Genomic DNA, 24,355 nt, shown 5'->3' on the forward strand with positions numbered 1-24,355 from the left:
TATGTCCGTGCTGCAAGGGCTCACATGTGCCCTTACCTGAGGATACAAAGGACACACTGTGGTACTTTTTGAACAACAGTATATCACTACGTCACTGTATAGTTCAAGGGTGCAGGAATTCAAACTAGGACAAATAAATATAAACATATCTTACATTTCTAAAGCACCTTTTGTTGTGCAGGATCCCAAAAGGGTCCCTTTATAAAGAATCCTCACTCTCAACAGAAACGCAACTGCCTCCGGGGTGGAACATGGATCACATTCTGTGTCAGCAACACAATGTTCATTTTTAGAAGTAAAGACTAACTTTTTCAAGTTGAAGCCGCTAAAGGTATGAATTGGTAACAGCCAGGACACTGATTTTAAGAGCTTTTGTCTCATGATCTTGGAGTAGTCATGGTCTGTTTTAGGTCTCATCAGAAAGACAGAACTTCCAGTAGTAGAGTTGTGTATTTAATACAATTTACCTAACTAAAGAACATACACAAATAATTAGCCACATTCACCTTGAGACACCAAGGTGCTCAATGTTAACTTACCAGACAATGCAGTTTATTTTTATTTTTTTTATTTTATTTATTTATTTTTACAATTAAGGATGTACAGCTTACATCCCACAAGAAAAAGCAGAAAAAGTCCTTATGGAAAAAAACCCAAATATACTGAACACATACCGAATGGTACAGAAAGATGGGACTGGCTTTGATTTCAAAATTTCAATAAAAATAAAAAAAGATGTAATGCAACAGCTGTTCAATTCCCCAGTCTAAATAGGCACTGTAAAAAACGACATTTCAGCTTTCTCTGGCACATATTCCAGTCTAAATGCTCAGACTGTAACCAACTCCTAGGTTCCCATACAATCACTGGGAAACAACCTTAGAATAAAAGTTTAGTACCCACCCGCCCTCTTAAAAAAGCCTTCAATGCTGCTGTTTGGACTGGACCAGAATTAGAGAATTTTATAAAGTTTTGAGAGCACCCAAGGCAAGTAGTACAATATAATTTGTCACTCTTTAACTTGCCTTGGAAAGGAGAGTAAAACAGCGAGAGCTGCACCTTGGTACATAAAACTGTCATTCTGGATAAAGAGAAATCGTTCAGAGAAGTTTTACAGCTTGGTCAAAGTCAAGGACACAGCTTTAGGCATCATCAATTGAAGGGGTTCAGACTTAGTTATAAACACTTTTATATACTGTACATCTACCCTAGTTGGATCAGTGTCTGGAACTGCTCACTGGTGTCCCTTTGAACAACTGTAAACTAAACCATAGTATGCAACTCCATAGGAAGCTAGAGGATCCGGTGACTGTACAGCAGTTATATCTCCCCTGCTTCGCGCTCCTCTGAGCTCCTCCGGTCTTCTGATCGGCCATTAGCACTTTCATATGAACGTTTCCTGTCTTTGTTATCTCGGGGTGACCTCTCTCTTGAGCTCCTGTCTTTGTCACGTGATGTTCTGTCATGATCTCTTGACCGTTCTTTGTCTCTGGAAGATCTTTCTTTTGAGGATCTGAAAAGTGCAATACATTTGAGAACCCAAATTAGTCATAAATCTGTTGCTGCCACAAAAAACGTGTTAAAATTTTGTATTTATCTTTTGCAGACAGACCCCAGTTTGGTTCCATATAGACAAAAACATGAGAAGCCATCAGGAAACCCCGGCCCCCCTCCCGCCCATATCCAATTAAAAAAAAAAAAAGTAGACTAGCAGAGTCAGCATTTTTGAAGTACACTTACCTACATGCCTCCAGGTTCCATCCAGGACACACCACACGATCCATTGTCTACAGCCAAGCTCTAAGATACAATCACATTTGCTCCAATCCCTCAGACAGAGACAAACACCTACAAGATCTCTATCAAGCATTCTTACAACTACAATACCCATCTGCTGAAGTGAAGAAACAGATCGACAGAGCCAGAAGAGTACCCAGAAGTCACCTACTACAGGACAGGCCCAACAAAGGAAATAACAGAATGCCACTAGCCGTCACCTTCAGCCCCCAACTAAGACCTCTCCAGTGCATCATCAAAGATCTACAACCTATCCTGAAAGATGATCCCTCACTCTCACAGATCTTGGGAGACAGACCAGTCCTCGCTCACAGACAGCCCCCCAACCTGAAGCAAATACTCACCAGCAACCACACACTACAAAACAAAAACACTATCCCAGGAACCTATCCTTGCAACAAAGCTTGTTGCCAACTGTGTCCACATATGTATGCAAGTGACATATTCATAGGACCTAACCACATCAGCCATGCCATCAGGGGCTCGTTCACCTGCACATCTACCAATGTGATATATGCCATCATGTGCCAACAATGCCCCTCTGCCATGTACATTGGCCAAACCGGACAGTCTCTACGCAAAAGAATAAATGGACACAAATCTGACATCAGGAATCATAACATTCAAAAAACAGTAGGAGAACACTTCAACCTCTCTGGTCACTCAGTAACAGACTTAAAGGTGGCAATTTGCAACAGACTCCAACGAGAAACTGCTGAACTGGAATTTGCAAACTAGATACCATTAACTTGGGCTTGAATAGAGACTGGGAGTGGCTGGGCCATTACACAAATTGAATCTGTATCCCCACACCTTCTTGCCAACTGTCTGAAATGGGCCATCTTGATTATCACTACGAACGTTTTTTTCCTCCTGCTGATAATAGCTCATCTTAATTAATTAGCCTCAGAGTTGGTATGGCAACTTTCACCTTTTCATGTTCTCTGTATGTATACATCTTCTTACTATATGTTCCACTCTGTGCTTCTGATGAAGTGGGCTGTAGCCCACGAAAGCTTATGCTCAAATAAATTTGTTAGTCTCTAAGGTGCCAAAAGTACTCCTGTTCTTTTTGCGGATACAGACTAACACGGCTGCTATTCTGAAACCTGTCATTTATTAGGGAGCTAAGCTTAAGGTTGCAACTTGCTTTTCATTAATCCTGATTTTGACCCTTTCCCCTGAAACTTTCATCAATAAAAGTTTCTGCCTGAAATTTCTCGTGTGTGGTCTTCAGCCCAAGGAGAATTTTCTGGCACACTTTGAGGTTGATAAGACAGTGAGTTTGAGATATGAAATGTTTTTCTTTCCTTCTTTTTATAAACAGAAAGCAAACTACTGAAGTTTTCTAGTTTTTGGAATGCCATCCCTCAAGAACAGCTTTGTTTTCAGACTCCAGAGTTGTTTTATTCATCTGTACTCATGAAAATTAGCATTTTTGAGTAATTTTATTTTTTAGATGCTTAACTATGATTATTTGAACTTTCAAGAACTCTGCCAGACAGCCACAGGAATTTTCTTCTGCAGATTTGTGATATACCTTTAATCAAGTAAAAATCTGTGTCTCATATTCCCAGCCCCATAAGGGGTTAATACTTACTCCCCTTTGTAAAGCACTTTGAATCTATAGAAAAGGCTCTTTGTAAGTGATAGTACCCCTGAATCTTTTCAATGTTATAAAAAACCTAAATGATGGAAAGTGAAATTATTATAGTGATCAAGAAATCCTGTGTACTTAAAACTAATATAGGAGATTGCCCTGTCTCCACTAACGGAATGGTGTTGAGAGTTTGTATTAGTGTCTCACTAACTCAACTCTTCAAAGGATGAGACTGTAAGTAAGAAGATCTACAATCTGTTCCCCAGTTTTGATGCAGACTTCCTTTTAGAGCTTGGATAAGTGACCACCTCAGTTCCCCCACCTGTAAAATGGAGATTACTCCACAGAAGTTTTTGTAAAAAGAAAAGGAGTACTTGTGGCACCTTAGAGACTAACAAATTTATTAGAGCATAAGCTTTCGTGAGCTACAGCTCACTTCATAGCTTATGCTCCAATAAATTTGTTAGTCTCTAAGGTGCCACAAGTACTCCTTTTCTTTTTGCGAATACAGACTAACACGGCTGCTACTCTGAAAGAAGTTTTTGTGAAACTTAAATATTTAAAAAACATCAGGAGGCGCTCAGCTGGAGGGTCATATAGAAGTACCTAGTATCAGTTACACACAGTAACTCAAAACTACAGACTAAAGAATTAAGAAATGATAAGAGGAGTTACAACCTGGCCCAGTTACCACCATGTATGGTCAGTCTGTTATGAGTGGATCCAATCACCACATCCCATTGCGCTTCCAAATCAACTGGGTCTGGGTAGAATCTAGTCACTGTCTCTAGCTCTGGGACTATGGATACACACTCAGGTTCAGACCTGTTTGACACTCTCGCTTGGGACTTAGGGTGCCACCACCCAGAGGCCCTACACCCCAAAAATCAGTGTCTGAGCCCTACTGTGCACCCCACTCCCCAGTTGCTTCCCAGAGCTCCAACAAGCCAGTGGGACAACGTGGTAGGAAAACAAGGAAATGAAGGTTACTTACCTGTAGCTGGACTTCCTTCAGATGAGCCTCTGCATATTCACACTATGGGAATCATGGCACCTGTGCTGTGAGTTTTCAGTACCTTTAGAAAGCAGTGTCTGTTGAGGCCATTCTCCCCTCTCTCCTCCACCCACCCTGGATTTTTGAGGATAGAAAGGGAAAGTGGCCCTAACTGCTCTCCAGTTCTTTCCACTAATTTTGGAATTCTTAACCTGAGACACTCCAGAAGTAGTGAATGGGTGTGCATATGTGTGTGGGTGTGTGAATATGCAGAGCCTCATCTCGAAGAATTCCGGTTACAGGTAAATAACCTTCATTTCTTCTCAGTGGCATCTGCACATTCCTGCTTGTGGGAGTTTAGTAAGCACTACAACCCGCAAGAAGGTAGGCTGAGGAGTTCTAGGTAAACAAGGTCAACAGAATACTTAAAACAAGCATCAGCTTGCATAGAGTGAACAGAAGTGACCAAAATTCTCGCTTTCTCAAAAAACCCCCAAAACCCCTGGTTATTAACCTTTCTGTAACTGTTGTTCTTAGAGAGGTGTTGCACATGTCCATCAAGTTGGCTCCAAGCACGCTCTGGTGTTGCGCACTCACAGCATTCGTAAAAAGGGCCTTGCTGACTCTGCTCCCCCTAAGTTTCTTCTTACCATCTGACTCCGATGAGAGGGGACTGATGGTGGGTTTTGGAATAGACATGTGCAATACATCTTGCAGAACAACAGTTACAGAAAGGTTAATAACGTGTTTTTTTCTTCAAGTGCTTGCACATGTCCTTTCCAATTTAGGTGACTCACAAGCAGTTGTAGAGATGGGCTTGTAGTTCAAGGACAGGCTGACGGCAAGACTGCGTGGCTGAAGTTGGCGTTGTCTCTAGCTAGTTGGGTGATGGCATAGTGCGTTGAGAATATGTGCACGGACAACCAAGTTGCCACTCTGCAGATGTCCTCAACAGGGAATTGCATTAGGAAAGTGGCTGAAGAGGACTGCAATCGTGTGAAACGAGCAGTCAGGTTAGCTAGGGATGATACGTCTGAGTTCATTACATGCCCGGATGCATAAAGTAATCCAGGATGAAATTCTCTGAGCGGAGATGGGAAGGCCCTTCATTCTCTATCACTATGAACAGCGGAGTCAATTTGTGGAATGGTTTGGTCCTTCGTATATAGAAAACCAGAACCCGTATAACATCCAAAAAGTGTAGGCATTGTTCCTCTCTGTTCACATGCGGTTTAGAGTAGAATACCATCAGGAAGATTGCTTGACTGCAATGGAATTGCTTTGGGAGGAACGGTGGGTGTAGTAGCAGCTGAACCTTATCCTTGAAGAAGATCATATATGGGAGTTCGAATGTAAGTGCCCCAATTTCTGAAACCTTTCTGGCTGAAGTGATGGCTACTAAGGTGGCCACTTTCCAGGAGAGGTGCAACAAGCACGTTGCTAGCAGCTCAAACAGTGGACCAGTGAGTTTTGACGGGACAAGGTTTAGATGGATCCCAGGGAGAAATAGGTTCTCTAATCTGGGGGTATGCCCTTTCTAGGCCTCTAAGAAAATGGATAATCATCTCATGCGAAAAAACAGATTAATTGTTGACTTTGGAATGGAAAGCTGAAATGGCTGCCAGGTGAACCTTGACCAAAAGAGAGGGACAGACCTTGTTGTTTCAGAAGCAGAAGGCAGTCCAAAATGAGCTGCAGTGAGGCCTGCGTAGGAGGAATTCCCCATTGGGAGGACCAGATGGAGAACCGCTTCCATTTTGCAAGGTAGATGGCCCTGGTGGAGGGTTTTTTTTTTTTTTCCCCCCCCACACACTGCCCAGTAGGACTATACGGACCAGCTCCAAGCAAGCCTGCTCTTCTGGGGTCAGCCATGGATGTTCCGGGGTGTTAGATGAAGAGAGCTGAGGTTCAGATGAAGCAGTCAACCATGGTCTTGGGAGATCAGGTCTGGAAGTAGCGTGAGCAATAGCGAGGTCTCTGTTGAAAGCCCTAACAGGGTGGTGAAACCAATGTTGTCTTGTCCATGCTGGGACTATGAGAACGACCTGCATCCAGTCCAGGTTAATCTTCATTAGAACCTTGTGTATCAGCCGAGTAGGAGAGAATGCATAATACAGGTGATTTGTCCATGACAACAAGAATGCGTCTGTCAGAAACCCTGGGCTGTGGCCTTGTAGGGAGCAAAACTGGTGGCATTTCCTGTTATTTCAGGTAGCAACAGGTCTATAAGGGGAGTCTCTCACTGTTGGAAGATGTCCCATTGGAGGGACCACTCATGGTGAGAGGAGAAAGACCTGCTGAGGTGATCCACCAGCTGGTTCTGCATTCCCGGAAGGTAAGATGCTTCTAGACCGATTGAGCGTGTAATGCAGAACTCGCACAGCTGGACTGCTTCCTAATATTGGGGGGATAGGGGGATATGAGGGGACAGGAGAGCGCACGCTCCACAATGTCTGTTGATGTAGAACATGGCTGTCATGTTGTCTGTGAGAACAAACAGCTTTTTGTTTGTAATGTGAGATAAGAATGCCTGACAGGCTAGGCGAATTGCCCTGAACTCCCTGTTATTGATATGCAGGGAAACCTCTTCCTGAGACCAGAGGCCCTGAGTCCTGAGGAACCATAGGTGGGCTCCCCGGCTAAGGACCATGGAGTCAGCTACTAGCAACATGGACGGTAGAAGCTGTGAAAAGGGTATCCCCATACATACTATGCAGTGATTCAGCCATCACATCAGTGTATCGAGGACATGAGCAGGAACAGTGAGCACCAAATCCAGGTGATGATGCAAGGGAGAGTATACCATGGCCAACCAGGCTTAGAGAGGTCTGAGATGTAGCCTCGCGTGTTGCACTACATATGTGCATGAAGCCAAGTGGCACAGAAGTCCCTGACAATTTTGTGCTGTCATAACTGGATAAACCTGGAGGGACATTTTCAGGGCCATAACTGACGCGGAAAATCACTTTTGAAGTAGGGCTCTCACATGCATGGAGTCGAGAATCACACTGATGAACTCTATAGAAGGGTGGATTTCTGATAGTTTATCAGTAGGCCTAGTGCCCAGAAGGTTGATTGGATGAGATGGATATTGGATTTCACCTGAGCTCTGGACTGGCCTCTGACTAGCCAGTTGTCTAGGTACGGGAATAAGCGAACTCCCTTTTTTCTGTGGAAGGCCGCCACCACAACCATACATTAGGTGAAGACCCATCGGGCGGCTGACAGGCTGAACAGAAGAATTGCAAACCGGTAAAGAACTTGGTTCATGACAAATCTTAGGAACCTTCTGTGGCCTTGAAAGATTGATATGTGGAAGTATGCATCTTTTAGATAGAGGACAGCATACCACTCCCAGTGAGTAAATGATGGAAACCAATGAGATCACGTGAAATTTAAGTTCTTGAGATAGTGGTTGAGATGATGCAGGCCAATACTAGATCTGAGACCATCCTTGGCTCCCAGGATTAGGAAATAATGGGAATAGAACCCCTTTCCTCTTAAATGGAATGGAATCTCTTTCACAGCTCCCTCCTGAATGAGGGACTGAACTTCTTGTTCCAAGAGTTGCTTGTGAGAAGGGTCCCTGAAGATGGATGGGAGGGTGGGGTAGACAAAAATTGGATGGTGTATCCCACTTCTACTGTGCTTAGAACCCAACGATCTGAGGTAAGATGGGTCCAGGCATTGAGGAAGCGGGAGTGTCAGTTGGAAAACAAGGAGAAAATTGCTTAGGCAAATGAGGTGTTCCGGCAACCATCACAGGCAGTAAGAAGGAACTGAGGGGGAGTGGGGTTGGTAGGGCCTCTTACACCAGCGGTATGAGTAGAGTCCTGTAAATCCGCCGATATCCACTTTATATCTACATCTGTGGATGTGGATATCTGTGGACCATTTTTGCAGATTGCGGATGGATGCGTATAGTAATTTTGTACCCATGCAGGGCTTTAGCTATGAGTGTGCAACACCATAGGGAGCTAGAGCTGACCTGACAGATGCCAATAAGGGAAAAAATTCTGGCAACTGTGCTCAGGGTGCACATACACCTAATTGGAATGGATATGTATAAGCACTCAAAGTAGTCTTAATGAGGGAAAAATTTTGCTAAAAAACCCAAAATAAAACAAAACCACATATATAGGTACAGTAACTGTCATGCAACATGATGTGATGATGACAGTGTGAAGGTATGCCATGGATGCTATTTTTGTCCTGGATAGGGGCTGACAGTTCCAGGAGACTGAAGCCCTATCAGGTGATAATTGTGAAACAGTGCATTTTACATGGACAATCTTTGGACCATGAGGGCCTGACTCCTCTTATGTCAGCTCCATCTCTCCAAGGGCTTGCAGTTCTTATAGATAAGCTTTGGCCCATATAAATAATGGCAAAGTTTTCTGAATATACAAAGTATGATACCAAAAGGTAATTGGTTTTGTTTGCAGCAAGAGACATTTAGATTGGATATTAGGAAAAGCTTTCTAACTATAACGTTAGTAAAGCACTGGGATGGGTTATCTAGGAGCTTGTGAAATTCATATAATTGAAGGTTTTAAGAAATGGTAAGATAAATATGTCAGGGGTGTTGCAGGTATATTTAATCCTTCCTCAGCCTGGAGAGGTGGACGTCCTATATTTCTATAATTCCTCATTGAATGTAAATGAGGAGTAGGTCCATATAGACATGCAAGTGGTCAGAGTAAGATGGAAAGCCCAGGCATCTCAATTAGGATAGACATGAGGGCAGGACCACCTGTTCTGTAAGAATGAAACGTAAAGGAGATAGTCATTAGGCTTGTATCTCAGAAACTATCTATACTATCAAGAATAGTATCTTCATTAGAGATACAGTCCAGAGAACATATGACCTATGTTTAAATGGAAACCTCTGAGGTTTACGAGGATAAAAATTACAATCCCACAGCTCATGCTAGATGGGAACACCCTAGGGTGAGACAAATGAACCTATTTCTTCTGCAACAATTGCAGTACATCCTAAACATTACAATGGAGAATTTAGTCTACTTTAATGCAGCTCTTACAGCAAAATAACTACCCCAAGCAGCTCTAGAGGTACACAGAGCAACCCTGTCACAGAGAAGATTATTCCTAAAAGAAGAAAGACTGTCAATGTGTATCAGATGTTAGAAAAGATGACAACCAAATGTCTTTTGGCTGGAGTTTCTTTAAAAAAAAACCACCCACAAACTACCTCAAATATAATAATCTAAAACAACAGTCAAGGAAGCCTTATCGAGTTCACCAACTTAGGAATTGTTCAGATGGGGAATTGAAAGGGATGCATAGAGTAGGTTTGACTGATTAAATGCTCGTTTTTCGACTTTCAGACATCAGCATAAACGCTCCATCAAGAGACCCAACAATACAGAGTCAAGATGTCAATCTGAGAAACTTCAAATCTGGATGTAGACAGGAGACTCAGTTGTTTGGAAAGCAGGACTTGATGGATATAATATCATAACCGAGATACTGAATTTATTTGAGCATAAGCTTTCGTGAACTACAGCTCACTTAATCGGATGCTGTAGATCACAAAAGCTTATGCTCAAATAAATTTGTTAGTCTCTAAGGTGTCACAAGTCCTCCTTTTCTTTTTGCAAATACAGACTAACACAGCTGCTACTCTGAAGCCTGTCAAGATACTGAATGACAGACTTGTCAATCTCTAACCACGACTACTGATAACTTTATAGCAACCTAACATCAAAATCCCTTTTTGTTTAATAAATCAAGGGCAACATGCAAAGAATTTCCTGTTCTAAGTGTGGGAAAGGAGTTTTATATTAGGACATACTTATCTCTGGTTCAGAGCCATAGGAAGTCACGTTATCTCTATTTGGAAAGGACTCTAGTCATATTTTACCCATTTGTAGAACAAGGTAATACAAGATGGAGACCTCAAACAGAGTACTTGTACAGTTGAATGAAACTCTTCTCAAAGAATCTGTCAATACGTCTTCTTTCCCTGGTAGAAGAGACAGAACCAATCCAATGAAGGTATTTGACTTTGTGAACAGGGAATTTCCCTGTCAGAACTGGTTAGAGCAAACTCCTCTTCAGTGGTGTGTGTAATACATCCATGTAATGCTGTCCATCATAATTTAGACAGATTTGCATTTGATGTCGGGGAGAAGAGCATGGCTGGTCAGGGCAGTCTTTCACTTAGCTGCCATGTCTTTACATGGAGCTACATCTTCCACCAGGTCACAAACCTGGGAGTGGATAGAGATGAAAGTAAAGACCCCTTTCCACCCTCTAGGACTATTACTGCACACAGCTGGAATATAAAGAATTTTCTGGAGAGCATGCTCTTCCCCATCTTATGAAATCCTGCATCTGGAAGATACTGAGGCATTGTAGCTAAGTAGTTCCTAGAAAAGGTTGTAGAGTCCTGAAGTCTGCTGAAGTCTCAGACATAACCTAGTATTAAGGAACCTGTCAAGTGCAGAAAAGCTTACAGGTCTGGAATATATCAAGGCTTTAGTGACCACAAATTTTCTAAGTGAGTATGAAAGTTGTGCAAACTACTAGGGAAGAACCATCTAGACACATAGAGGGTCAAGTCTATATAGAGACAAACACCCAAACATTCAAGGAGAGAATCATGACAGCCAGGCAACACTTACTGCCATAGAAATGGCAATCAGAAAGGTACAGCTTTACTGAAAGAGATCATCTTCAACTCCAATAAGAGATATGTATAAATGTTGGAATTTCAGTACCATGGTCTTAGAGGTGGGCAAACTGCCCGGCCCGAGCTCATGGCCGGGGAGGCTAGCACCCCTCCCCCGCAGCCATGCCGCTGCGCGGGCAGTGCTCTGGGCAGCAGGGCTGCGCGCTCCTGCAGGGCAGAGTGGCAGCATGTCTGGCTCTGGCTGGGCAGCGCGGCTGCCAGACATGCTGCTCTGAGCGGCATGGGAAGGGGGTGGGGTGGTTGGATAAGGGGCAGGGGGTCCCTGGGGTCAGTCAGGGGACAGGGGAGCAGGGGGCAGTTGGATGGGGCAGAGGTTCGGGGGGGGGAACGGGAGGGTTTAGATGGGAGGTGGTTAGGGGCAGAGGTCCCGGGAGGGGGCAGTCAGGGGACAAGGAATGGGGGGGAGGGGTTTGGATGGGGGGGAGGTTCGGGGGGGGGGCAGTCAGGGGGCGGGAAGTGAGATGGGTAGGATAGGGGATGGGGGCCAGGGTGTTTGGGAACATGTGCACAGCCTTCCCTACTTGGCCCTCCATACAGTTTTGCACCCCAGTGTGGGCCTCGGGCCAAAAAGTTTGCCCATCCCTGGTCTTAGTGATGCAGAACCAGTAGATAAATTACTCTCAGTAGTTAAAGATGTCTGATTCTCATGCTGGCTACATCCCAAGCAATTTGATCTCTTCTTGGCAACCATGCTTGGCAGTTATTCATATCTGGCTGTTGAATCTGGATCCATGTTATCACTCAGGATATACATTGATTCTGGCTCTGGATATGTACTTGCCAGCCACTCATCTATGCTTAGCTGTAAAATCCGGATTTTTTTTCCTTTTGTAGCCTGAAACCATGCTTTGCTGCAGCCCCAGATCTGGGTTTTGCAGCTCCAGATCCTGGCTCTGCTGATCATGATCCTTTGGAAACTGGATCCAGTGGCCAGAGAGCCCCTTTAGGCACATTAGATCTCTTAGGTCAACCTGGATAGACCCTGGAACCTTGAAGATGACCAGATGCCGAAGCTGATGCTAGACTTTCAAATGGCCAGACTTAGTTGACTGAGCCGGAGGAGCCTCCCCTGTCAGCTGGGTGGTATGAAATGGCCCAACCCACTCCTGTCAGTCCAGACAAAACCCGTATCAGAGAAGCATATGCTCTCCTCTTTTAAAAGAAAGACTTCACAAACTAACTAAAAACAAAATTTGCCCCAAAGTTTACCAAAGAGATGGGTGGCGGGAATAGATGAGGAAAGCATCAAGGACACTGAAAGCTTATGCTCAAATAAATATGTTAGTCTCTAAGGTGCCACAAGTACTCCTCGTTCTTTTTGCTGATACAGACTAACACAGCTACCACTCTGAAACCTGTGTTCAATATAGGTTCTCTGCCCCTCTGGTGGTTAAAATGAATTGGAGAGCAGTTAGGGCCACTTCCCATTTCCTACTTTCAGAACCCTCCAGAATAAGAGGGGGAGGAAGGGGCAAGTGGCCCCAACGGATGCAGCTTTCCAGAAGGCTCTGGAAGCTCATAGTTTAGGTGCCTTGATCCGCAGGAATAGGAATAAACAGAGACCTAATGAAGAAGAATACAGACTAAGAAGAATTTGTTAACCATAGTGACTTTACTCTTAAAGCACTTCAGAGAGAGAGATCTCTGAAAACAACAAAAGTCTTAAGATTCATCTTCCCCATGTCTGATCTCTCCCCTTTTGTAAGTCTAAGGTTTGCCAGCACTTCAGACTAGGCAGAGTCCATCCTGCTCAACCCCTCTCTCTGCAAGTTCTCCTTGAGTGGTGAAGGTGGGGCCCTAGCACAGAACAGTACCCCACTGTTCAGTCGCCATCTCTCTGCCACATGCTCCACTAGGAGACTCCAGCCCCTTCCACAAATCATGCCTGCCCCCCTTGTTTAGAAAAACCATTCATCCATGAGGATGTGCCAGTAGTTAGTTGAGTCATTCAAAATCAACAGCTCCCCGCTCTATCAGACATTCCATGACTTCCAATCCATCAGTGTTGATCAGTTGTGTCTTCTTAGCCTTCTCCTTCCTGTCTTTCTTCTTCTGAGGTGTTTGATTAGCTCCTTGCTTCACACTTCCCCACCCTCTCCTCTTTTGCTTTCCCCTCCCATCACAAGGTCCGCCCTGCCAATCCACAGCCATGGCTCACCCTGACATCCAATTCCTCAGCTCCTGCTCTCACACTGCAGAACATCTCTGGAGGAAATTCTGTGACCAGGCTGACATCCTCTGCTACAAATTCATTCTTATCTCCTTCAGTTTTGCCAGTTCCCTTACTAAGCAACTCCACTTCTCCACATTAATTGAATCCTACACCCAGAACCCCAGCCATCTTTTTGCCAACTTTGATTGACTCCTCAAAACCTCCCCTCCTCCTGCCTCTACCTCTCTCCCCGCACAGGATCTCAGATTTCTCTCAAGAGAAAACTGACAAGATACAACATATGAACTTCTCCCTCCCTTTACCTTGGCTTCCCTTTCCTGTCCTACACTTCTCATCTCCTTCCCCTGTCACAGAAGTTTCTAGTCTGCTCTCCTCCTGTAACCTCTCCACATGTCACTGTGATCCCATCCCACACCCTTATCTCACTCATGCCCACTCTTATGCCTTTCCTTACTTTTCCCCCCTCAACCTCTGGCTCTCCTCTTACTTGGTCTCCTCACAATTCAGGCATACTTTAGTCTCTGACATCTTAAAAACATCACCCTTAATTCCACTTGCCTCTTCCATTATCACCCCTTTTTCCCTTTCATCTCTAAGCTATTTGGACACATGGTCTACAATTTCTGTCTGGAGTGCCTCTTGTCCAATTCAATCCTATACTTTCTCTGATCTGGTTTCTATCCGCTGCACTCCACTGAAACCACTCTAGCCAATCTCTCACGACTTTTTCCTCCTAAAGCTCAGAACCAGTATTCCATCCTCCTGCTTGACCTGCCAGCCTTCTGTGACAACATTCACCACACTTCACTTCTTGAAATCATGCCCTCCCTTAGCTTCCATAACTCACTCTCTCCTGATATGCCTCTTATACACCTCTAACTACTACTTCAACATGTACATCAGATCTTCCTCATTCTCCCCTCCCCCAACTTTCTGTGAAGATTACACAGGGCTCTGTGCTTTGTACCCTCTCTTCTCCCTCTACACTTTATCTTTGTGTAATCTCATTTGCAAACATAAATTCAACTACTATCATGACGCTGATGATTCACAGATCTACCTCTCTATTCCAGACCTGTCTCCTTCTATGCAAACTACAATCTAATCTGGTCTCTCTGACATCTTGAGCATGTCTAGCTGTCAGCTCAAACACAACATAGCTAAAACAAAACTCCTAATTTTCTTCTCACCAAGACTTCCCCACTGCCTTTCTTGATCTCTGTGGACACCACCACAATCCTGCCCGTCACTCAGGCCTATAACCTGGGTATCATTTTACATTCAGACCTCTCTTTAGGTCCTCACATCTAGGCCAAGTCTAAGTCTTGCAGATTCTTTGTGCAGAACTTCTAAAATATTGCTTTTCTGATCCATCCACACAGCTCAAACTCTCATCCAAGATCTCATCTTTGTCCCAATTATTGCAACATCATTCTCTACTCTTGACAATGCAGTTTTGCCTTGATTATCTATTCAGAATACCGCTGCAAAGATTGTTTTCCTAGCCTGTTGCTTTGACCACATTCTTTGCAACCCTCCACTGGCTCCCCTTTTTCTGCCACAACATACATAAGTTGCTTGTGTTCACTTTTAAGGATGACCTATTCCCACATACCTATCATCTCTCATTAGAGAATGAGATGCTGATCCTCACCTACAAGTGGCCCAAGATGCCAGCCTCCATCACCTACTTGTTAAATTTTCTAATAGGCATCTTTGTGCTTTCACCCACACGTTTGGGAGAAGCTCCCCATAAACTTCCTCCTTCCAAACCCTCCTCAAGGCACTGCTTTGCCATGATGCCTACAAAAAAACCTAACAATGGTTTGGCTGCTCATGTGCTGAGACCACTGCTTATCAAGCTGACCAATATTATCTCACTGCTTCCTTGTACTCGTCTGTCTGTATCCATCTGTTGTCTGTCGTCGTATACCAGATTGTAAGCTCTCCAAGGCAGAAACCGGGTTTTTTTGGATCTGTGTTTCGACAATACCTAGCACAATGGGGTCCTAGTCCACAACTAGGGCTCAGAGATGCTACAGTAAATACAAACAATCACAACAAACGGCTCTCAGCAACCGTCCTTCAATGAGATATCAAACACCTTTCCCAGGCAGGGAAGCTGTCTGGAATGCAGTACAATAGATTATCTTCAGGAACATTCAGGCTTATTATCACTCACAGTACATCACAGGGTTCACAATTTGACAAATATGTTGCACTTTGTCACAGCAGTCCCCCCCCACCAAAAACAAACAAAAAGGTAACCCTGTTTCTGTATCACTGCTCATGCTAAAACAATGACTGAAATCTGGAAATGCCCCACAAGGTTTTTAAAATTACTAAGTGTTCTTGTTAAACAATTACATTTCTACCCATAGTTTCTGGAAACAGCTACAACTGTTTTCTGATCAGTATATCAGGGAAGGGAAACTACTTCTCTCAGGAGGCCAACATTTACCGTTTTTTGCGCTCTCTGCTCCTGTCCCTGGAACTATGCCTGCTTCTCTGATGGCTGCGGCTCCTGCTGCGGCTGCTGGAGCGAGACCTGTGACGGTGGCGTTTCTCACGGGATTTGGAGCGAGTTCTTCTCTTTCGCTCCCGGGAGGCAGAGCGAGATCGATGTCTGCGGCGATCTCGAGACCTAGATCTGGAAACAGAAAGAAAGGATTTACGGTGAATGAGGCAGTCAGCTGCTCTACCAATATACCAATATTTAGTGCTCTGTACATAGTATTGGGTCTGTACAAAGATCAGTTTCCAATTATAACAGCTATTATGCATTTCTCAGAGAGACTGGCCCGAAGGAGGAAAGTGATGAGGGAATCCTCCAAATTCCCCTCTGACAAGTCCAACCAAATTTAGAGCAGATGAAGGGAAGACTCTGTATGTTTGGCCATTTGCCACTACCTTTCAAAGAAATCAAAGTGCTTATTTGACAGAGTCTATTTAACAAACAGATAAAGTTATAAATGTTGATGTTATGGAAGATGCTGTGACAATGAGCCTTTGGGTAGGTGCTTTATGCAGCAGTTCTGTCTATGAAGCGTTCTATTTAAGATATGATATGCACCAGCTATCACTGAAGTTTTAAAACAAGAACTATATTCTGGTTAGGGCCACTAACATAAGACTATATTTGCAGGCTCTCAAACCCCTGAAGGTTTATTATTACAAATTCTTTCCTCTTGAAAGGACAGCAATGCAAACCTGGGATCTCTGGGTCTAAAAGGACAAGTGTCTATTGCTTAAGCTAAAGGACCTGGACCATTAGCTTGCAAGCAGTCACAGATGCAAGGCTTTCAACACGTTCTAACTACTATCAGAGGAGAGGAAAAAAAAAACAAAAAACATACGCAGTCCAATACCATAGTGATCAGGTTTCAGAGTAGCAGCCGTGTTAGTCTGTATTCGCAAAAAGAAAAGGAGTACTTGTGGCACCTTAGAGACTAACAAATTTATTTGAGCATAAGCTTTCGTGAGCTACAGCATGCGATGAAGTGAGCTGTAGCTCACGAAAGCTTATGCTCTAATAAATTTGTTAGTCTCTAAGGTGCCACAAGTACTCCTTTTCATAGTGATCAGTGCAATATAAATCTGTTGAGAACGGCCATCCTCTTTGCTGCTTTGGTGCTAAACAAGGACACTGCAGTCTAGTAATGCTTGACAATGAAATTTATAAAGGTTCTAGCTTTTAAAAGCTTGGCTTCGCTACTAGTACCCCTTTCCTGAAGATTACATACCTTCTGGGATTCTTGCTATGGGATCTGGACCTGAAACAAATGGAAAATGGTGATCAGCTTTTGTTATACAAACAGATTCACAATTAGAAAATGCAGAATATTACAAAGAGAACAAGCTAAAGGAATTGATTACTTACCACAGGGGTCAGCAATCTTCGGCACGCGGCCCATCAGGGTAATCTGCTGGCGGGATGAGAGACGTTTTGTTTACGTTGTCCGCAGGCACAGCCCCGTGCAGCTCCCAGCACGGCAGGCCGCAGAGATGTGCTGGCCACCGCTTCCTGCAGCTCCCATTGGCCAGGAACGGCCAACTGAGGCCATTGGGAGCTGCGGGGGGCCCATGCCTGCAGATGGTCAATGTAAACAAAATGTCTTGTGGCCCGCCACCAGATTACCCTGATGAGCCGTGTGCCAAAGGTTGCCGACCCCGACTTACCATTACATTTCTTATTCTATAAAAAACAGTTACGATAAAAGCCCTTTTAAAATGTGAGTTACAGTCTTTTTAGAGGAAGATTTCCCAATATTACATTGATCTGACTGTTTAAATGCTTCTTTTCTTTTCTTTCTGGGTATAGCATGCCACAAAAATTCCCTATTTTATTTAAACTCTTTCTTGTTTTTCATGAAAACCTTAGACATTAAGGAAAATACTGTCCCTCTGTTCTTCTGATGCACAGAACACCTGATTTTATGGGGGATTTCATAGCTGAGATGTGAGCTCATCAACATTGCTGTTGAAAATCATTGTGCACTTCTTAAGGCCACAACAAAATGCATGCAAACAGCAGTTTAAACAAGTCTGTGTGTGAATTCCTAGAAACAGTGATTGCATATTTCATAGAGAAGATTCAGGACCACTCCTAAACTGCTGATCATATACTCAACCTCTTTTTTAGGTCTAATTTGATAATTTCAGATACCCTGCATAGATAGATTGGAAAGTATTCTCCCTAAAAGACACCTAATATATAATTTACTTGTTAATTCTCAGAGAAAATTACGTGTCTGAAATCACACTGAAAAGTCAGTATTTGATCATGTGTATATTCACTCAGTTGTATCCATTACTTCTATAGAAAAAGTATTCCACCAGAAACAAGGAGTTATAGGCTTGAGAAAAGTAGTCAAGCAGCAAACAACTTTCATTTCATGTAGAATTTTCAGCAAATGCAGTCTGTTTTGCCACCAAGCATACATACACAAACACAAACATGCAAGAAAATTCAGTCTTACATAGATTCTAAAATGGCTATTAAATGTATGCTGTCAAAAACAGAGTAGATCTCTACCTCCTTAGCTTCTCTCTTTCTTCTTTCTCCCTCTCCTCTCTGCGTTTCAGGCGTTCCTGATTTCGTTTTTCCTGTTTATCAGCCACAACCCTCTAAAAACAAAGGGACATTTTCAATACATCACTTCAGCTGAAAGGTCATATAAAGTCATCTAAAACAGTTAACAGTTGGTTCTTCCCCACTTTCTGTGCACATATATTATCCCCCCTCTTCTCATTCTCTCAGTATCATATTTGCCTTATTTACTTTGTTTAGAAAGTGGCCATTATTACAAGAGAGCTACATAGAAGAGATGGCAATATCAAGACCTGAAGGAGGTAGAACTATACTAATTCAAAGTTTCGCATGGAAGGGAGTTCAAAAGCAGTGGGTCAGAAGCAGTGGGATTTCAACGCAAGAGTTTCCATACTAATTCTGACAGGTTTCAGAGTAGCAGCCGTGTTAGTCTGTATTCGCAAAAAGAAAAGGAGTACTTGTGGCACTTTACAGACTAACAAATTTATTAGAGCATAAGCTTTCGTGAGCTACAGCTCACTTCACACTCTGGCCAGTGGGTGGTAAATCAGAATGAGTAGAGTTAGAAATTTAATGAGCTTCCTTTCTTTACATTGGAAGATAAATAAGGTCTTAATCTGCATCAAAGACCCTGGTTTTGAGGCTACTTCTCTCCACACTGTGAACTTGACAGTTACAATCACAGAAAGGATGCTTCAGCTAGTAGTACGTAGGTTGAATTCACTACAGCTAGGGGCAGGGCACCCTGAGCAGAGGGCCCTTAGGTGTGGAACACACTGCAACTGGACATTAGGAAAAGCCCCCAAGTCTTTCCACCTTCTGAGCATAATGCAAGAGATTCATCTCTATAAAGGTCTTCTGAATTGTCCCAGACTATCTTGATTATATCTCTGAGGAGAGTTTGAGGAAGGAGGACAGTTATCTTTTTTTGTAAGTGACGTACTTCAAAGATTACATAATACAGGTTACTTTAGGAATTTGGAATCATCATCCATGGACAATTTTTTCAGTTGGTGGTAATAGCCGAGTATTCAGTTTCTTATAGTTTTGATGTCAAGTAATTCCTTGTACAATAATGACTATTTACTTGTAATTATTTTTAATAACTATTCTTGTTCCAGGGAGTTATTTGCATTAATGCCTTCTCATAAATATCACACACAACCACACAAAACAACATTCTGGGTCCACTAGCACTTTTACTCACGATCCTAACAGAAGCATTTTCTGCATTTGGACTCCAATTCAGGAAAACTTGTGCTTAACTCCTGTTGAAGTCAATGGACCTTAAGCACATGATTACATACCTCACTGAATTGCAAAACCATAATTCATAGATAATTTTTAAGGCCAGAAAGGACCATTATGATAACATAGTCCTACCAACTGCATAACACAGGACACAGAATTTCATTCAGTATTTCTTGCATCAAGCCCACAATTTCTAGATAGGTTAGAGACTCTCATTTAGAAAAGACATTAGCAGGGCAGGGAGAGCAGACAAAGTTGGGAGTTTAGAGGTGGTGTGAGGGCTTGTCAGCTCTGAATTCTCCCAGTCTGTGTGTGTGCTGGAATCTCAGGGAGCCCCGCCCCTCTCCCTTCCTGTTGTGTGTTCTGAAATCTGGAGGACTGTGCTCCTCTTGCGGTGTCTGGGCCCCTCTTCCTGACTTTCCATCTGAGGTGGGATTTGGGGTAGGGAGACTGAAAGTAACAAAAATTTATGCATCTGAAATCCAGAAAATGAATAGTTAAGATACATATTACCCCTGTGTGGATGAGGGGACTGGCCTGCTTTGGAAGAAATGCAGACTGGATGGCCCTGGGGCATGGGTGGAGAAGCCTGGCTGAACCAGAGGCAGGAGTCCCAGATGGGAGAGGGGAAGCCAGCTCAATGCCCACCTTGGGCTACTTAGTCAAGATAGCGTGCACCCTTCCAGTAAGCTGCTGTCTGGAATAAGTATACGTAGCAGCATAGGACAGGAGATAGCAGGAAGCAATTTCTTACACGTTAAAAGCTTCTACTGTGCGAACTAATGGCTTGATGGAATGGGAAGAGGAAGGGGAGCTGGAAATGGTGGTGGTGGTGGTGGTGTTACATGTTGTGGGGAACGGTGGGGCAGGAGGGAGAAGAAGTCAGACCCACCAGTCTTCTCTTGCATACTCAAGTTACTTTAACAACCATGTAATAAAACTGTCAATGGTTTGGGATATAGACTGTGAAAGAGATCTCTCTCATTGGCCCAGTTAGCAACTACACATTGCAAACATTTCAAAGCATGACCATTTTCTTGATTCCACCATAACAAAATATGCAGAGAAAAGGAGCAGTTAGGAACCACAGAGCAATTGTGTCGCCTAGTGGAAAGACCACTGGACTAGGACTATTCCTAACTCTGCCACTGGCCTCTTGGGTGACCTCAGACAAGTCACTTCACCTCAGTTTCCCATGTGTAAAATGGGCATAACAATATAAAAGTTCTTTAAGAACTACTGAGTAAAAGCACTATATAAAAGCTAGGTCTTTTGATTACTACTTAGCCACAACAACATATCAACTGCAAACCTCAGTGAGAATTACAACTGCCTAAATGACCACAAACAACTACCAACAAACATTTCTTTGTTTAAAAAGCTAGGAAATTAAATGGCAAAAGACACAGTTAAGATTGCATGATAGCTCAAGACCTTCCAGAATGTTGAGTTCTACAAAATCAAGCTTCTGAAAACCAGGAAATAGTCAAGGTACATGCCCATGCAACCTTACCTCTGCACTTCTTTTGAGCTGACAAATGCCACTGGGAATTATCTGCATGCACTCCAGCTGCATTCATTATGTTAGGTATAGCTGTTTTGAATGGTGAAGGAATAAGCTGAAGCAGCTTGAAAGAACTGTGACTGTGATATGAGATTCGTGTCTGAGTCACCCCCATGTGCATTATCAAAGAAAAGATGTGCACATGAGTAACTTGGGGTTCCAGTCCACACCATTTCAATACAAGAATTATGTCGATTGTGTCAGTAGCAGGACATTGATGCCTTCTTCCAACAGGTACTATCAGTAGTGAGATGAGATATGAGAGCAGTCTATGGATTGAATGATGAGTTAAGGAAAACACAGTTTTCTGTTGGGGGAGCAGACCCAGTGTTTGAATATAGTGCAAATGCAGGTAGAACCTGACATTACAATAAAAAGGCAGAGTGCGAACATGTGTGTTATGGGGCATCACTAAAAGAGGGAGAAGGTTGTGTGGGCTTTTACCTTAACTCTATTTCCTAATTTTCAGAAGTTTAAGTTTTCTGAAGTTGACATTCTGGAAGGTCATGGGCTATCTATCACCAGGAAACCTTAACTGTGTTAAAGTTTTTGCCATTTAATTCAATCTTAAGGTTTCAAGTGATGGAGAAATCACCACATTCCAAGGTAAGTTATTTCAATGGTTAAGCTACTGTTAAAAATTTGCATCATATTTCTAGTTTGAATTTATCTAGCTTCAACTTGCAGGCATTGAATCTTGTTATGCCTTTGTCTGCTAAATTGAAGAGCCCTCTACTACCAACATCTTCCTCCCCATGTAGCTACTTTTACAGGGTGCTCAAGTCACCTATTAACCTTTGCTTGGATATGTTATATAGACAGAGCTTCTTTCATTTCTCACCGTAAGGAAGGGTTTCCAGATCTTTAGTCATTCTTGTAAATCTTTTCTGGATCATGTCCAATTTTTCAACATCCTTTTTGAAGCATGGACACCACATTCCAGTAATGGTCCTGTTCACATTGAACACTGAAGAAATACCACCTCTATTCCTACTCAATATTCCCCCTGCTTGTACATCCAAGAATCACATTACCCCTCTTAGCCATAGCATCATACTGAGAACTCATGTTCAGGTCGTTATCCAACATGACCATCAAGTCCTTTTCGAGTCAGTGCATTCCAGGATACAGTTCCTTCTTCTGTAAGTGTGACCTACGTTCTTTGTTCAGAGATTATGATCTTGCCTTTGGCTATATTAAATTGCAGGTTGTTCAAATGAACTCACCATACCAAGAGATCATTTCATATAAAACTGTCCTATCAATATCTTTAACTTACCATTCAACCAATTTTTAATATGGGCCTGCCTCAAAAGTTTTAAATTTACAAGATGAACAAATAAATTCACACACAATAGAAAGTTTCCACTAAGATCTTCTCATATGTGATTAAGTCGTCAGTAAAAGAGAAACAAAAACTAAGTAAGACTGATTTACCCTGAGCTCCTCAAGTTTCTCCCTTATTTCGATAAACCCTAAGTGCAGTTTTCCTCCAAAATGGTCAGCAAGTCGTCGGTCGTTATCATGAAGACCAAGGTAGGCAGAACACACTTCACAAACACGGAGCTTCTGCTGCTGAAAGCTGGAGGCAGGCATTGAATTCCTGTATACTTCCTGGGGGGGAGATACATTTTGAGAGCTTCTTACTCTTCAATACATGAAAATATGAACACAAGAACATCCTGCCAGAAGCAACATATATAAAGGGTTATACCTGCCAATTAAGAGTCAAAGTAATTCAGGATACTATATTAGACCTGTTTTACTATTAATTTTATCTATGTAAGGTATAAATCAAATGTTTCCATTAAAATACAAAGAAGTGTCATTTTTAAATATAACATTATTTGGACACTAACTACAAAAAACAGGGCCATGGACAATTCATTTTGCTTTCCAAATAAAAACAAAATGGACCTGTTCTTTAATCTCTGCTCCACAGTAGGTTACTTTGGAGGAGCCTGACAATTTTTGAGTGTTCAATGTAGTTGGTAAATATTAGCAATGAGCACCATATCTATGAAGATTGCACAGTGGCTTCCATAGTGAATCCATTTAAAAAGCTATCCTGAAAAATCATCTTTCCAGTATTGATCTCTACTGAAGAGTTATTTTTAATTGAGCAAAATGTGTTTGGCCATTTGAGTATATGAGGACAGCTGGGAGAAGGAACAAAGCCACACTTAATCCTCTGAATTTTTTTTTTTAAAAACAGTTTTTTAAGCTGCTCAAGCATCAAAAAGACTCAGCTAGAAAGCAGAAATAGGACATGGAAATAGCTCCCAGTGAAAAGAGTCTTTTGACAGCTCCAGTGAAAACTGGTTTGTCTTGTTGGAGTTACACACCTTTGAAAAAGTCTCGCTCAGTGTAGCTTATGATGCATAAGGCTGAAAACTAGTCTTCTTACCATCACTAGCCATGACACCGACTGGTCTTAACTGTAGAACCAAATACACCATCCATAGAAACTAAACATACCAACGTAGCTCAACTTAAGTAAAAGCCTTCTCTGTGGAAATAAATACACTTGAAGTAGTGCAGGATTACCTTAAAAAAAGCGTGTGAATACCATCAGAGACCCCAATGGACTGAACAGTAACAGAATAGTGGTGAAAATATTCTGATATATTTAGGCCATCTAACTCTGTAGCAAAGTTAGCTTTACAATCAGGGTGAAGAAAAATCAACGATTAAAAAAAATCCTTTTTTGTATTTAATTCGCACTTTTTTTTTTTGATAAAACGCTTTTTGAGGGAAAAACCTATCTAAAGATAGTTTTAATTAAGATACATCATAGCTCAAAGATCTCTCACCATAGAATAGGGACTATAAATTCTAATTCTATAGTATGACACAATGTATTCATGTAACGTTTAAGAAAAGTTTTGTAAATGAGTTCCAATAGTTCATGGATTAGGGACCCAATCTTATGGGGTTCCAGGGGCTTCTGTATGGATTTAGATTAATCTTTCTATCTACCCAATTGGACTCAATGCTCAGTCTAGAAGATATCATCAGAGATACTTAGTTTTGCAGTTCTCAAACTGTGCATTTTAATCTCTAGAGATAACATGCTTATTAATAGCAAAAATGGCTTTAAATAAATATATAAATAATATGTAGAGGTGAGAGATAACAGTCCTCAACCCTATTGTCCCTCTGCAAATTTGTGTACACAGAGTCAATCCCTTACCTCTCTCTAAAAGTGCAA

General features: G+C 42.4%; 1 protein-coding gene across 5 annotated transcripts in view; it reads right to left on the reverse strand.

Moving 5' to 3' along the window:
- Positions 1–440: 440 nt before the first annotated feature.
- The window catches only part of LOC119852892 (putative RNA-binding protein Luc7-like 2), a 58,309-nt gene continuing 34,394 nt past the window's right edge, over positions 441–24,355 (reverse strand). For 4 of the 5 annotated variants that reach the window (XM_038394941.2, XM_038394921.2, XM_043502501.1 and 1 more), the window contains 5 exons: positions 22,582–22,758; positions 18,315–18,406; positions 17,023–17,052; positions 15,741–15,929; positions 441–1,513 (listed from right to left, as the gene is read on the reverse strand). In XM_038394941.2, coding sequence (XP_038250869.1) covers positions 1,321–1,513; positions 15,741–15,929; positions 17,023–17,052; positions 18,315–18,406; positions 22,582–22,758 — 681 coding nt within the window. In that variant the 3' untranslated portion in view covers positions 441–1,320. Of the gene's footprint in view, positions 1,514–12,541; positions 12,638–15,740; positions 15,930–17,022; positions 17,053–18,314; positions 18,407–22,581; positions 22,759–24,355 lie in introns of all 5 variants that reach the window. The other variant, XM_043502512.1, reaches the window with a different exon arrangement.

The sequence above is a fragment of the Dermochelys coriacea genome, chromosome 1 (genome assembly GCF_009764565.3).
Source record: "Dermochelys coriacea isolate rDerCor1 chromosome 1, rDerCor1.pri.v4, whole genome shotgun sequence".
Taxonomy (NCBI): Eukaryota; Metazoa; Chordata; order Testudines; family Dermochelyidae; genus Dermochelys; species Dermochelys coriacea.